The sequence below is a fragment of the Thalassophryne amazonica genome, chromosome 21 (assembly GCF_902500255.1).
Source record: "Thalassophryne amazonica chromosome 21, fThaAma1.1, whole genome shotgun sequence".
NCBI lineage: Eukaryota > Metazoa > Chordata > Actinopteri > Batrachoidiformes > Batrachoididae > Thalassophryne > Thalassophryne amazonica.
The window spans coordinates 33,146,241-33,158,639 of NC_047123.1; the positions used below are offsets into that span (position 1 = coordinate 33,146,241).

General features: G+C 38.4%; 1 protein-coding gene across 3 annotated transcripts in view; it reads left to right on the plus strand.

Moving 5' to 3' along the window:
- The window catches only part of cdc42bpab (CDC42 binding protein kinase alpha (DMPK-like) b), a 106,302-nt gene that overhangs the window by 37,234 nt on the left and 56,669 nt on the right, over positions 1–12,399 (plus strand). For all 3 annotated transcript variants that reach the window (XM_034161872.1, XM_034161871.1, XM_034161870.1), the window contains exon 2: positions 6,594–6,685. In XM_034161872.1, the coding sequence (XP_034017763.1) occupies positions 6,594–6,685 (92 nt within the window). The remainder of the gene's footprint in view (positions 1–6,593; positions 6,686–12,399) is intronic.

Consider the following 12,399-nt stretch of genomic DNA (forward strand, 5'->3'; position numbering starts at 1 on the left):
TTACCTGGAATCTTAATAAATCAGGCCTTGTATGTTTCAGTTATTGGATGAAGGATAATTCGTAGGGCAATTGTCTTTGAATTTTATTTTTTCTTTCGCTTCTCTCATGGTCTCAGTCACTCAGCTATACCCAAAGACAATTGGACTATGGTGAGAGAATTAAGAAATGGCCAGAAGTTAACTGACCCTTTTTGAGTTTAAAACTATTCTAGCCCAGAGGTTTATCATTTGCTACTGTTTTATGACACAATTTTTTTTTTCCTGCAGACATTTATATAGTTGAGAAAAGCTCCCTGGTTTGCTTATGAAGTGCGATACGTTTGCCCTTTCAGCACTTCTGCTACAGTCAGATGAACAGAAAGGCCATCCCTAGTTCTCTTCCTCTCTTCTCTGTTCTCCTCACGCTTCATTCCACGTTCTGGAAAGCTTTTCCCTCTATTCCTTTTTCTCTTTTACTCATCTCATCGTCTCTCTCACAAGCGGCATTTTTGTGTCGTTACCTCACTGTGGTTGTAAATAATCCCTGTTATGGCTTCCAGATGTCCCTCCATCCCACTCTGGAATTGAGGCTGGGGTTGGAGACTGGAGTGGTGTGCGGGTGAAAGGGTTGGACACTTGGGGTGTAACTTGCTCAGTGCTTACTGGGCTTGACTGTGATGCTATTTCTCTCACTGTTTACCCTCTCTATCCTTCACTTGATCCCCCACCCTTTTTCTTTTTAATATCACTTATTTACATTTATGCTTTTTGTCATCCTCTTGTATCTAAAAATTTCTTAGTGGTATGTTCTGTCCTGCATTAATTCTGTCAATTTTCTTCCTGTTTTACTGTTTTTGTCAGCTCGGCTCTTTACTCTTTTCTTTCTTTTGTTCATACAGCCTTCACCATGCATCATCTAGCCACCAAAAAGCAAATATGCATTGGAAATATGGAACACATTGATTTGTGTGACACATGCACAGACATTTCCCTTTTTACTTTGCAAACACAAAACCGTATGTTACATGTTTCAAGATATTGTGCTGACCATGTTGGGGTCATGGGAGTTTCGGGGCTTTCAACTTCAGAACCCCTCACTCAGGTGACCCGACCAGGAGTGATCAGTCTGAATTGATCAGTCTGTGTCCAAGCTGCCTTTGCCCACTGCTTGTCCTTCATGCAAATTTATAACAAAAACTCTAATCTTTGTTAGCCTGAAAGTGGTAAATTTGCGAGATGACGACCAACAAATTTCCAAAAATAAAATTAAACATTTTCTGACATTACAAAACCTAAATTTGTTACAAAATCTTAGATTCTCTGAGAATAAGGTCACAAATTTACAAGAAAAATCTTGCATTTTTTTTAAAATTAAGAATGCACATAAACAGTATATTCTTTTTTTTTTTTGTTACTAAAAAAATGATGCTGTCACTCCTTGTCACTCCATGAATATTTGACCAATTTTAATATATAACACAAATCTACATATATCTAGGAATTTGAATTTGAACTCCAGTGATTGCCAAAAGTGTGAGGAGGCAGACATGTAAAACTGTTTTATCAGCTGCAGCTCACAGTGTAGTTGCCAGTTAGCATTAATGTCAACGACAAGTTACGGCGGTCATGTGATTAGCCATATTTTATTGAAAATGTGAAGATTATGTGCATAGCATGTGGACAGCAGATCAGAGGATTATGTTACAGGAGCAGTTTGAACTGTTTTGATGTACATTTTATTTGCCCTGCTTGCATCTTCCAGAATGGTTGAAATGTGGTGCAGACACTTGGTTTGACAGTTAAAAAGCATCTGTGTAGTTAGTTACTGCTCCAGTATTCAGTCCTCGTAATGTTTGCTTTCATGAAAGATAGCCTTGGGTGGTTTATAATCTTGCATTTTATTCATTTGTTTTTGTATTCATTTTTGTTTCTTTTAAGTATGGCATTTTTTTGTGTTGGTGAACTGTTGCTTTTGTTTTTAATAAAGAACACATAAGTTGTAATCTTAAAGCACTCCAAAAATTGAAATTGTCCATTTTTCTCATTGCTAGCAGAGAATGTGTTGTGCTAGTGACAAAATGTAACATTGTATGAATTTGTAAAGTAGCATACTTTGTACACCTATTTACTTGAATCGGTACATTGAATCTGGTTTGTGTTGGACATTGTTTGCAGGGCCACTGTTAAGTGAATATATGTGAGAGTACAATGTTTCACTCAAAAATAGCTTTGACTTGTCTTGTTTGTATGGTGAAAGATGGGCCCGATAGCTGCTCTGCGTTTTGGGTTCAAGCATTGTGGCTGTGAGGATTAGCTGGCGTCACTCATGTTTTTCCAGTTTCACTGCATCCTCAGGCCTTATAGTCAACACGTGTATGTATTTTGCATGGGACATCCTGTATGTGTGTGAGTCTCTTGTCTTTTTTCAGTGTGCCTTTTAGTCACAATGGATCTATGAATGTCTGCACAGCTGATCAAATGTGACCGATAGTCATCTTTTTGCAATCTTGGTCCTCTAGTCCGACACATTGCAACATCCTATGAAAACAAAGAGCCTCAGTCGCTCCAGAATGCAGCTAGTTACCTTCCCAAGTGTTGCTATGTATCGCTTTGTGATCGGAGACTGTTGCTGTTTAGGCCGAACTGTATATTTTCCTCCGAGATAAGACGTATGACCAGACTGAATGGTATTTCTCACTGCTGTTAAAAAGGATGCAGTATGTCACGATGAATCCTTCTTAGTGATGGGGAAAGAATGTTGATCCTTAGACAAAAGTTTGAGCTCAGTGAGTATACGTAAGCAGTTTTTGTTTGATTCGGGACGTTTTATATTTTGAGTTTACATATTGATATATGGTCCTTGTGTTGCCAAAGCACACATACACACATGGGTACAACTATAACCTAGTTATGTCAACTCTTTCATAATGTTAAAACAATTATTTTAAAAAATTTCTGACTCTACCAGTTGGATCTAAATTCCCTCCAAAATGTAATGTTAGGTGGCAGCAGCCACACCTAAGATTTTTTTTTTTTGCCAGGTTTTATTTACAACAATAAAAGTTTTATGGACTATATTCCAGGTAGGCCCAACATTTTTAACAAGTTTAATGAAACATTGTTTGTATTAACATGCTCATTCTTGCCTTAATAAAACTTTTATGCTTCCCGGCTTCACCTTATTGTTAAAATTAGTTTTGGGCGGGTCTTCCCCATAATTTAATGTTGTCTATTCTAGGGTACACTAAACCTTTTCAGCGAGTTAACTGAAAATTGCCTCACTCATAATCTCACAACAATTGAGCAAAAGAAATGTGGGTGAAAACATAACCTCCTTGCCGTATGTAATTGCAAGTCTGCACATGTTAGTCGTCGCTGTGTGTTTAAATGAAGTGCTTTCTGTTGGAGTGATGGCCACTCCATTTTCTCTCCAGAAAAGCAATTAATATTATGTCTTGCTGTGGTATTTCTGCCAAGGTTCAACTCAGCACATAAGCACCAATTATGTGTCAGATGTAGATCTGCACAGGGAGCTAGTTGAAGCTGTGTGTGTGTGTGTGTTTGCACGCATTGGTGTGTTTGCTTTGTTGTGGACGGGGGCTTGTGGGCTCCTGGCTCACAGATGAAAGACATTTCTCATGTGGCTGGTTGAGCTGAGCTCCTTAGTCAGCGTACAGCTGCTAATCCTGAGACTCGGCTGGCCTGACTTTACTTCTGTCTCGCGTGCCACCCTGCTCTCTGACTTGTCTCATTAAGAAATAATCCATAGTTGAAAGTGGGTCTTTAAGCCTTCATCCATATGTTAAAGGTTGACCTTTAATTAGTATAACAAGTGAATGGGGTTTGACAACAATGTATGATGTAAAATTTACATTGGACATCAGTAATTGACTGAGTCTCATTTCCAAAACAGTGAATTTAATTTCCGAAACACTGTTGTCATTACTGCAATATGTGTTTATTTGCAAATTATTTAATAATTATAAAATTGTTTTTAGTTTGTAATTCTGTTGATACAATTTATAGGACTACTTATTTAATCCCTTTAACAAAAAACATTATATTTGTCAGATTTCAAAGAAATATCCTAAAACAAAAATGATATAAATCATTAGGTATGTTGCGGTAATGAGACAAATTGATTTTTTTTTTTATTAAATTTAGAAATATAACAAAGTAATCTTTCCTGAGGCATATATACATCTTGACATAAGTGTTAATAACCTATTTTAAAAATAACCAAAAAATATATTTGATGTGATTTCATTGGTGCGGTAATATTGTTCCTGTGCACTCAATAACTAAAACACCTGTAATTTTATACAAAATTCTCAAAAAAACAATGTCTAATAATAATAATGTTTTTAGTAAGTTCAGACATAATCTTAGATGCTTAATTGGAAATTTGTCTTCAAATGCCTTTTGAAAATTTTGAAGTTGGAATCCTTTTAAATCTGGATTTTGTGAGACTCACCCAATTGCTTGAGGCAGAAACTGTAGTGTGGATAAAGGAAGGCACTAATATTCACTCCTTATACTTGGTGGTTTGTGTTGTGAAGTTTTGCTTTTGACTTTTTGTGTCCCTCTTTTATGTAGGCTTCAGTTATGTCATATGGGTGTATTTTTTACTTTAATAAATACTTTCTAGTTTATTGTAATGATGGGTGGGAGACCACCTGGAAACACCAGGAGTATCCATGTTTGTCCATGTAGCGCTGGGATTGAATTAGGAACAGCATCCAGTGTAAAACTAAGCAGCTGAATGCAATAAATACATGCATTGGTAATAAGAAGAAACTCATTCAGATTTGGTGAACTGTGCTGCGCCAGTTCAATCCAGAAGCCATCTTTGTTTTGCCTGTTATATCCTGTAGATGTACCGTCACCAACTGGATGTTGTGATGCTGGATTGCTGATGGATTAGGAGCAGGTGTGGTTGTCACTGAGATATAGACCATTGTGGATGATTTCACATCGGGTACTTTCTTAAACTCAAATGGCATGGTTGTACCTCCACATAACTCTGCAGAAAGGGTTTTGAGTGGATGTGGCCTCAGCAGGCTTCTTTCTTCTCTCTTGCTTCCTCGACATGTATGGTGTTGATGTTGTGCATATCTTGAAATGAGCTTGTTTGTCAGGTTTGTTTCATTTCCAAAGCCTACCTAGGTGTAGTGTTCTCCAAAGCCACTGCCACTTGTTCTGTAATGAGTGTGGAAAAATTGTGAAAACTGCAAGGATTTTTTTTTTTTTCTCCCTCCATTTCAGGTTTTGCCACACTTACTTATTGTGATGGCTGTCACTTGTGTGAGTTTTTGTCTATGCTGTATGTAGTAAAGTGTGCCAAGGACATGGCTCGCTCACAGCGTTGGGCTTCTCTCTGCTCTGCGGTTGTATCCAGACAGCTGCTAGCAGAGTCTGGAAGGAGTGCGAGGGAGACTGACAGTGAGAAGTCATTGAGGTGTGACTGGGTTGCTTGTTATTTCAGCAGGCATTTCCGTTTTTTCACAGTGGAAGAGTGTCCTTTTCCTCAACACTGGAGGTTCTGTTACATCGTGGCAACCAGTTGATTTTAGGCAAATGGGACTGTGTTAACTACTGGTTGGTGCTCACTTCCCACACACACACCCTGCATCAGCCAAAAAAAAAAAAAAAAAATGTTTGCACAGTGTATCGGGCTTGTTTTTTCCTTTTGTTAAAGGGGTCATTGAGCTTGTGTGCAAATGCTTGCTTGTCTGGGTCGTCTAATAGTACTAATCCTTGGTAACATGCAGTTAAACACTAAATTACTGCTTGAGTACAGAGTCAATAAATCACAAATTCTTTTAAGTTGGATATCACTTTTACCTCAGTGAAGAAAGATTTGTTTTCATCTGTGCCTTGTGCGCGCGCACACACACACACACACACACACACACACACACACACACACGGGACAAAACCATTTTCATGAGACTTGATGATGTTTGTAAATACATTTTTTTAACAGTTTCAAGTAAAGGGACTTGCTGCCAACTTATGTAATCTGTGTGCTTTTCTAGTTCTGCATCAGAAAAATCAGTGTATCGTTGTAACATATTTTTGACCTTTGTGAACCTGGCAGCCACTCCGAGCTGCAGTTTCTCTTGGCATGCTGGGATCATATAAACCAGGAAGTGTTTGAATAGGCCTCCACAAATGAGGGAAATGCTGACTTTTGGAGCTCCAGATGGAATCTCTGTTTAGCTTTGTGAGAGAACGCTGGTGACCCTTACAGATCCCTCCCAACTCCCTTTTCCAACAGGAACCAGAACTGCAGGCATACCAGTGGGTAGCTTTATCGTGCAGCCTCTCGTGTCCGGTGTCATGAGTTGTGCATGTTATGGGACATGAGTCCGGGTTATGTGACAAGAAACATCTGAAATTGCACAAATAAAGCATTATATGACATTTCCTTTCATAGACCACCACTGGATACACTTCCATGTTCATGTGTAGCACATTTTAAAGCGTCTCTACATTCACTTTTGTGACAAAATGACAAAGAATTCTGGACAAAACTCATGTATATGATCATGTGTCACTGTGTCAATTGTTCTAGATCTTAATTGACCAGATTTCTGTTTTTCACTCTGCAGCCAAACCCTTCACTTCCAAGGTGAAGCAGATGCGCCTGCACAAGGAAGACTTTGAGATCCTTAAAGTGATTGGACGAGGAGCATTTGGCGAGGTAATGTCCATGTTGGTTTTCCTGCTCGTATCACCACATATTAATGAACACACAGGGGAAACTGCAATGTGGTTTCCACTTTTTGTTGTTTGTTAAAGAAACTGGTAACATGAATGCATTTAGGTCATTTAAAAATCAACAGATGCATCACCTTCTGCATGCGGATTTTGTTTTCTACCTCAAGGCAAAGATTTTGCAGTATAGCCCAGAGATGAAGCTGATTCTCTTAACCTTGCAACTTAATACTTAAATTACAAAACTCTGTGTGTTGCTGTTCAATAATGAATTGTTTTGCGCTGCATTCCAGCAGCAGTGCGTGTACTTAGTCTGTTACATGAGCATGACTCCACTCGTAGCTGGATCATCCTTCACCCTAAACCCATGAAAAACAAATGAATTTGACTGACAGAGAAACAATCTACTGCAGTTCTTCTTTACTTTTCAGTGTGTGACTACAACAAAGTGTAAAAATATTTGTCACAGGGTTTCTGGGAATGATGTCAAAGCCGGGGAATGTTGAAGGGACAGGTATTGTGCTGTTTAGCCAGAGCTCTTACATAATATTAGTGTTGTGCAGAAAGCTCGTGTCTTCAGGCAAACGCGAGATTTCACCACTCAAGTGTTGCTACATGCTTGGAAAACATTTCACCCTGGGTCGGCTGTACCACATCTGTACAGGCATGTTGGTGAATTCCTTTCAATGCTCTTACAAAACGCAGCAGCGAGTTTTAGACATGCCAAACATGTTGCCCCTACCTAGTCAGACAGCACGTATGATCAAATTGAGTTTTGCGTAGCAACAAGAAGCCCAGAAGACTAAAAACATGGTTTGTGGTTCACATTGTGACAGCCCGGAAGATGCAACATTGTAAACACAAATCACATTAATAACAGCAAAGTGTTATTTAACATTTAATGACAGCAACAATCAAACTGCATTTTACTGTCTTACTGCAAATAAAATAACAACAGTAAAATTTGTACTTGCAAAAAGCATTGTTTTGTCGTATCACCAGAAGCCAAAGACTAATTAAAAGCACATTAATATTGCTAATTAAGAGATAATAACAGCAAACCACAGATAAATCTCTTAGAACATCTTTTAGGGGAGTTGATCGTCTAGTGGTTAAGCGTTGGACTTGAGACCAGAGGATCCTCAGTTCAAATCCCAGCCTAACCGGAAAATCACTAAGGGCCCTTGGGCAAGGTCCTTAATCCCCTAGTTGCTCCCAGTGTGTAGTGGGCGCCTTGCATGGCAGCAACCATGCAAGGTGCATCAGGTATAAAATAACTGAATTTAAGTTCCATGCAACACAGTTAGGACACAAAAATTTGGATGAAGCTCATCAAAAATAACTGGAAGATGTGTTAGTAAATGCTTGGAGGAACCGTTTCTTCCAATGCTGTTCTATAAATCAGACTAGTGAGTGCATGGCTGGTTAGAACTGCTGGTGACTTTGTGGACTAGTGCATGCATATAAGTGTTTACTCTAATATGAGCAATTTTTTTCTTCTTTGTCATATCTTGTATTTTCCTCTATAGTGTTTAAAGTTAACCCTGAGTTCTGTGCCTAATCTCTGGATGTGAAAAGGCACAAATTTGAAGTAAATATTGTTTGAAGTGCAGCCCATAAATCAGGCTCTGCCTGCAGATTTATCCTGACTTCTGCAAGCGGTAGATTAAGATGGAGAGAAATGAGAAAAATGATTGACAGGTGTAGTGAGAGTCATGCATGCCAAGACGTATGCGACTGCTGATTGGACTGGGACAAATACTACTGCTCTCACTTGAGCCTGCGGTGTTGGTATGTGCATGTGTGAGTCATGTGTCTGTGGTGAGTTTCGGCCTTGTGTTCAGCGATGTGGTGTGACCCACAGACGTTGTGATAGTGCGGTACAAATTCCAGATTTCTCACAGTAAGCCAAGAGTGCGAGGACGGGTTTTACCTGATTGAAAAAATTCAAATATTTTCAGAGCAAGTGTTATCATAACATGACTTGACTTTTAATTTAAAATAATCCCATTCTGATTTTAATATTAACGAAAACCCTGAAAGACAGAATCAAAACACTTTTGTGGTTCCATCAGTTAAAATTATTAAATAGTTTTTGTTCACTTTTCCCACTGCGGCTGCAACTGTTGTTTTCAGATGGCACTCACAGAGCTTGATTCTTTTATTTTTTCTTCTTTTTTTTTTTTTTCCTCATTTTGAAGCCTAATTACAGTGGAAAATTCTGCCCTTGTGTATGTGAGGCAATACAGAGCATCTCCTGTTCACATATCCTCTGACTAACAAATTTGTGAGCTCCCTCCCATGGCGTGGAGCGATATGAAACAAACTGACCTGAGGTAGCTCTGAATTTACAGGCACATATTTCCAGTGTCATTTTCAAAAGCAGTCTGTCAGCAACAGCATTTCTCTGCAGCTTAGAAATACAGTGCAGCCTCCAGGCCCTCGAGATGAAATCAACCTGTAGTTTCTTTTCTTTGAATCACAATCTTATGAAGATTATCAACTATGTTGTAGTATTAAATAATCTCTGTTAGGCTTAAATTGGTTTGACCAGCACTAATGCTTAATTTACACTGTGACGGAGTTGAAAACTTTGATTGAATGGGGCCATATGTATGCACTCTCCTCAGTGTTAAAGAAACACATCAAAATGTATTGTGTACTTAGACTAGTCTGACTTTATAAGCCCGTGTTTCAAAGAAAATAAACTGGAAAGCTGGTTTTTATTTGACAGCATCATTGGTCTGGACCAAAGGTCACTGTGACAAAACTTGTAAAAAGAATATTTATCTTGATGGTTACTGTAGTTGAAACATTTAGTTCAATCACAAATTGATCAAGAAAACCCAATGAATTCTGACATTGTCAAGTCTCTGATATTGCTCATGTCCTAGTGTTTAAGAAAAAATAGTTTTAACCTCTTTAAACTGTTCCTGTTTTTTCTTTCTCTGCTTGAAACATGTTTTCTTGATTAAACTAAGTATATACTGGCTTCAGTCTGGATCACTGAGAGATAATCCCATTTAAGCGCCTACTCTTAGTACTCAGATTAGTTTAAAGATCTGTGAAAGGCTTTAAATGGATTTCAAGCACCTGTCTGTTCCAGAATTGCTTTTAATCATGTCTGAGACGACAATAAACTGGTTGAAATTGGATTTAAAAGGGTTGATGATTTTGTATTCTTAAAAATTGTGATGGGCTTTTTTTTGTGCTATTACTGAAAGTTTGTAGACTAATTTAATACATGGTTTTTAGCACATTAATGGTAAAGAAATGAGTTAGTTGTATCTCTTAATGGTACTTAAGTTTTAGTATTTTATTTATTTATTACAGAAAAATTTAGTTAAAAAGAGCGATACCAGGATCCATACACAGCAGCACTGATTCAAGAAGAAAAACTTGAGACTACAGCACTGGCCTTACTTTCATGGATATGAATCTTGGAAGGTCTTGAAAATCCAGCCAAGTTTCCAAGGTCCGGACAAGGGTTTAAACCTTGAACTTTCCAGATGCTTATCTGTGAGAGTATAAATGGCACTGATTGGTGTTTTTCTGCCTGACGTTTTTAGTTTAGTTAAAACAGACTCTTGTTCATCTTCCACCCTTGGTACGTTTGTTTTGGGCAGGTGTGAATGCACTAATTGCACTCTGTTGCATAATGAAACTGCACCAGGACCCTTGAGAGGAGATGGTCTCAGTCCAGTTCCAAGCAAACTCTGGAGTAGGGAATGCAGACTGAACAAACAGATCAAGTATTGGAACCAGTTGTGAATAAACATGTTACATATTTCATTTTTCTATGAACAGAGACCACCCAGTGAACTATGAGTTGGTGTGGAGTACCAGCCTGAAAAGCCACAAAAATGCAGTGAATTATTTGCAAAGAAAATTTTAGAATTTTCACCAGTCTGTAATACAGTGTCACGCAAAAAAAAAAAAAATCCCAAACAAATAAACCTTTACAGGGAAATGAGCTGATGCTAGCTGTTAGGTATGATATTAGCATCTCCTCAGAGTCCCAAAGATGCTTCTATGACACAAACCCTAGAACATAAACATCACTTTTGATCAATGTGGAGACAGCATGCTCACATCTTTTGATTTTCCTTACACAATTTAGTCCCCTTAAACATTTTGCTGTGTGAAAAAGAACCAAACAGCATTAATCATGTAACAACATTTTGGCCCCTGCTCTGGACTTTGATGTAGTGCAACTTTGCTGTCAATGAAACAGAACAAACAAGCTATTAGGTGTGAAAATGGCCCAAGAAAAAAAATTGAGGTGACAAGCTTGATTGCAAGAATTTTGATGTCATCCCCCTTTTTTTCAGCAGAAAGGGGTAATATGGTATGAGTGCATGACATTGTGCATCTCATCGAATGAATGGACCAGGGTGTGCTGCCTCGTGTTCATTAGCACTTCACCAACACAAATGGGCCACATCACGCCGCGTCCGGTGTGACTCAGAGGAGAATAACATCAGTTATACAGCGAGTAAAAAATAAACCCGAACCAGCAGCCGAATGCTTGTAAATCTGACCTTGGCAACCATCAGCTCTCTGTTTTCCACTTTAGCAGGTTGCTGTGTTTTCAGTCTCTCTCTGTCACTTTAAAAAAAACAAAAACCATTGTGTCCTGTGATATACTGTAATTAGATTAACCACAGTTGTTCCTGTCATGGCCTGATCCTGAATAATGAAACCAATTTGAAGCCAGTGTTGGACCCCTTCAGAAGGAGGAGTAAAGAGAAGAAACGGTGAAGAAAAAGCACTCAGGCTTTGCCAAGAACTGTGTGCTCCTGCGTCGTCCTCTCTTCCTCCTCCATGCCTCCCCTCCTCTGGTGAGGGATCACTGGGGGAAATCCAAACACTGCAGGAATGTTATTATTGTATTGCATTAGCAGAATTCCGCAGCTCATTTAATAGAACGCAGGCCCGTCTGTTGCATGGAAGTCTGTCCGTTTCACTACTGAGCTTTTTGAACACTTACACATGCTTCTGTTTTCTGTTTGTGTTTATCTATTTTTCTTTTTAACAGTATCTTTTGCAGTCGGATAGGTATTTCTATGTCAGAATGCACATTTAATTCTACCTAATGAATGTATGGGTGGTAGGAGTGGGTACGACCTAAAAGAAATGTCAGGATTTCTAAGTTTCTGACATGTTACATCCATAAGAAAAGTATTTAACAGGTGTTTTAACTCGTGTGGAGCTCAGCAAAACAAGAGGGGAAAAAATGGTGCTTTGATCCTTACAGCCACTGCCATGCTAATCTGAGCTGCAGATGCACCCATATTAGTGGATTTTTTTTTTTTTTACTTGATTATTTGTTACACTGAGCTGTTTTTATGTCGCTGTAGGCCATGACAGTTGTGAGGAGACTGTCCAGAAATATGTTTTTATGGTGTACCCACAGCCATATAAGTCTTTTATTTTATTTTTTGCATCACAGTCTTTGTTTATTTTAAAAAAAGAAGAAAAAGACAAGATGAACAAAAGGTTTGCTTTAAAGCACAAATTATTTTCATAATAGGATATTTTGTATGATGTTGCAACCACATTAAATTAAACTTTAAGGTGTCTTTTGAAATTTCTTTCTGGTGAAATCAACTACATTATGCACACATGATTTTGAGGTGACTGTGAAATGTGGGCATTGTCAGTATACTGGCTGAGGGGGATTTACCAAATTGACACAAG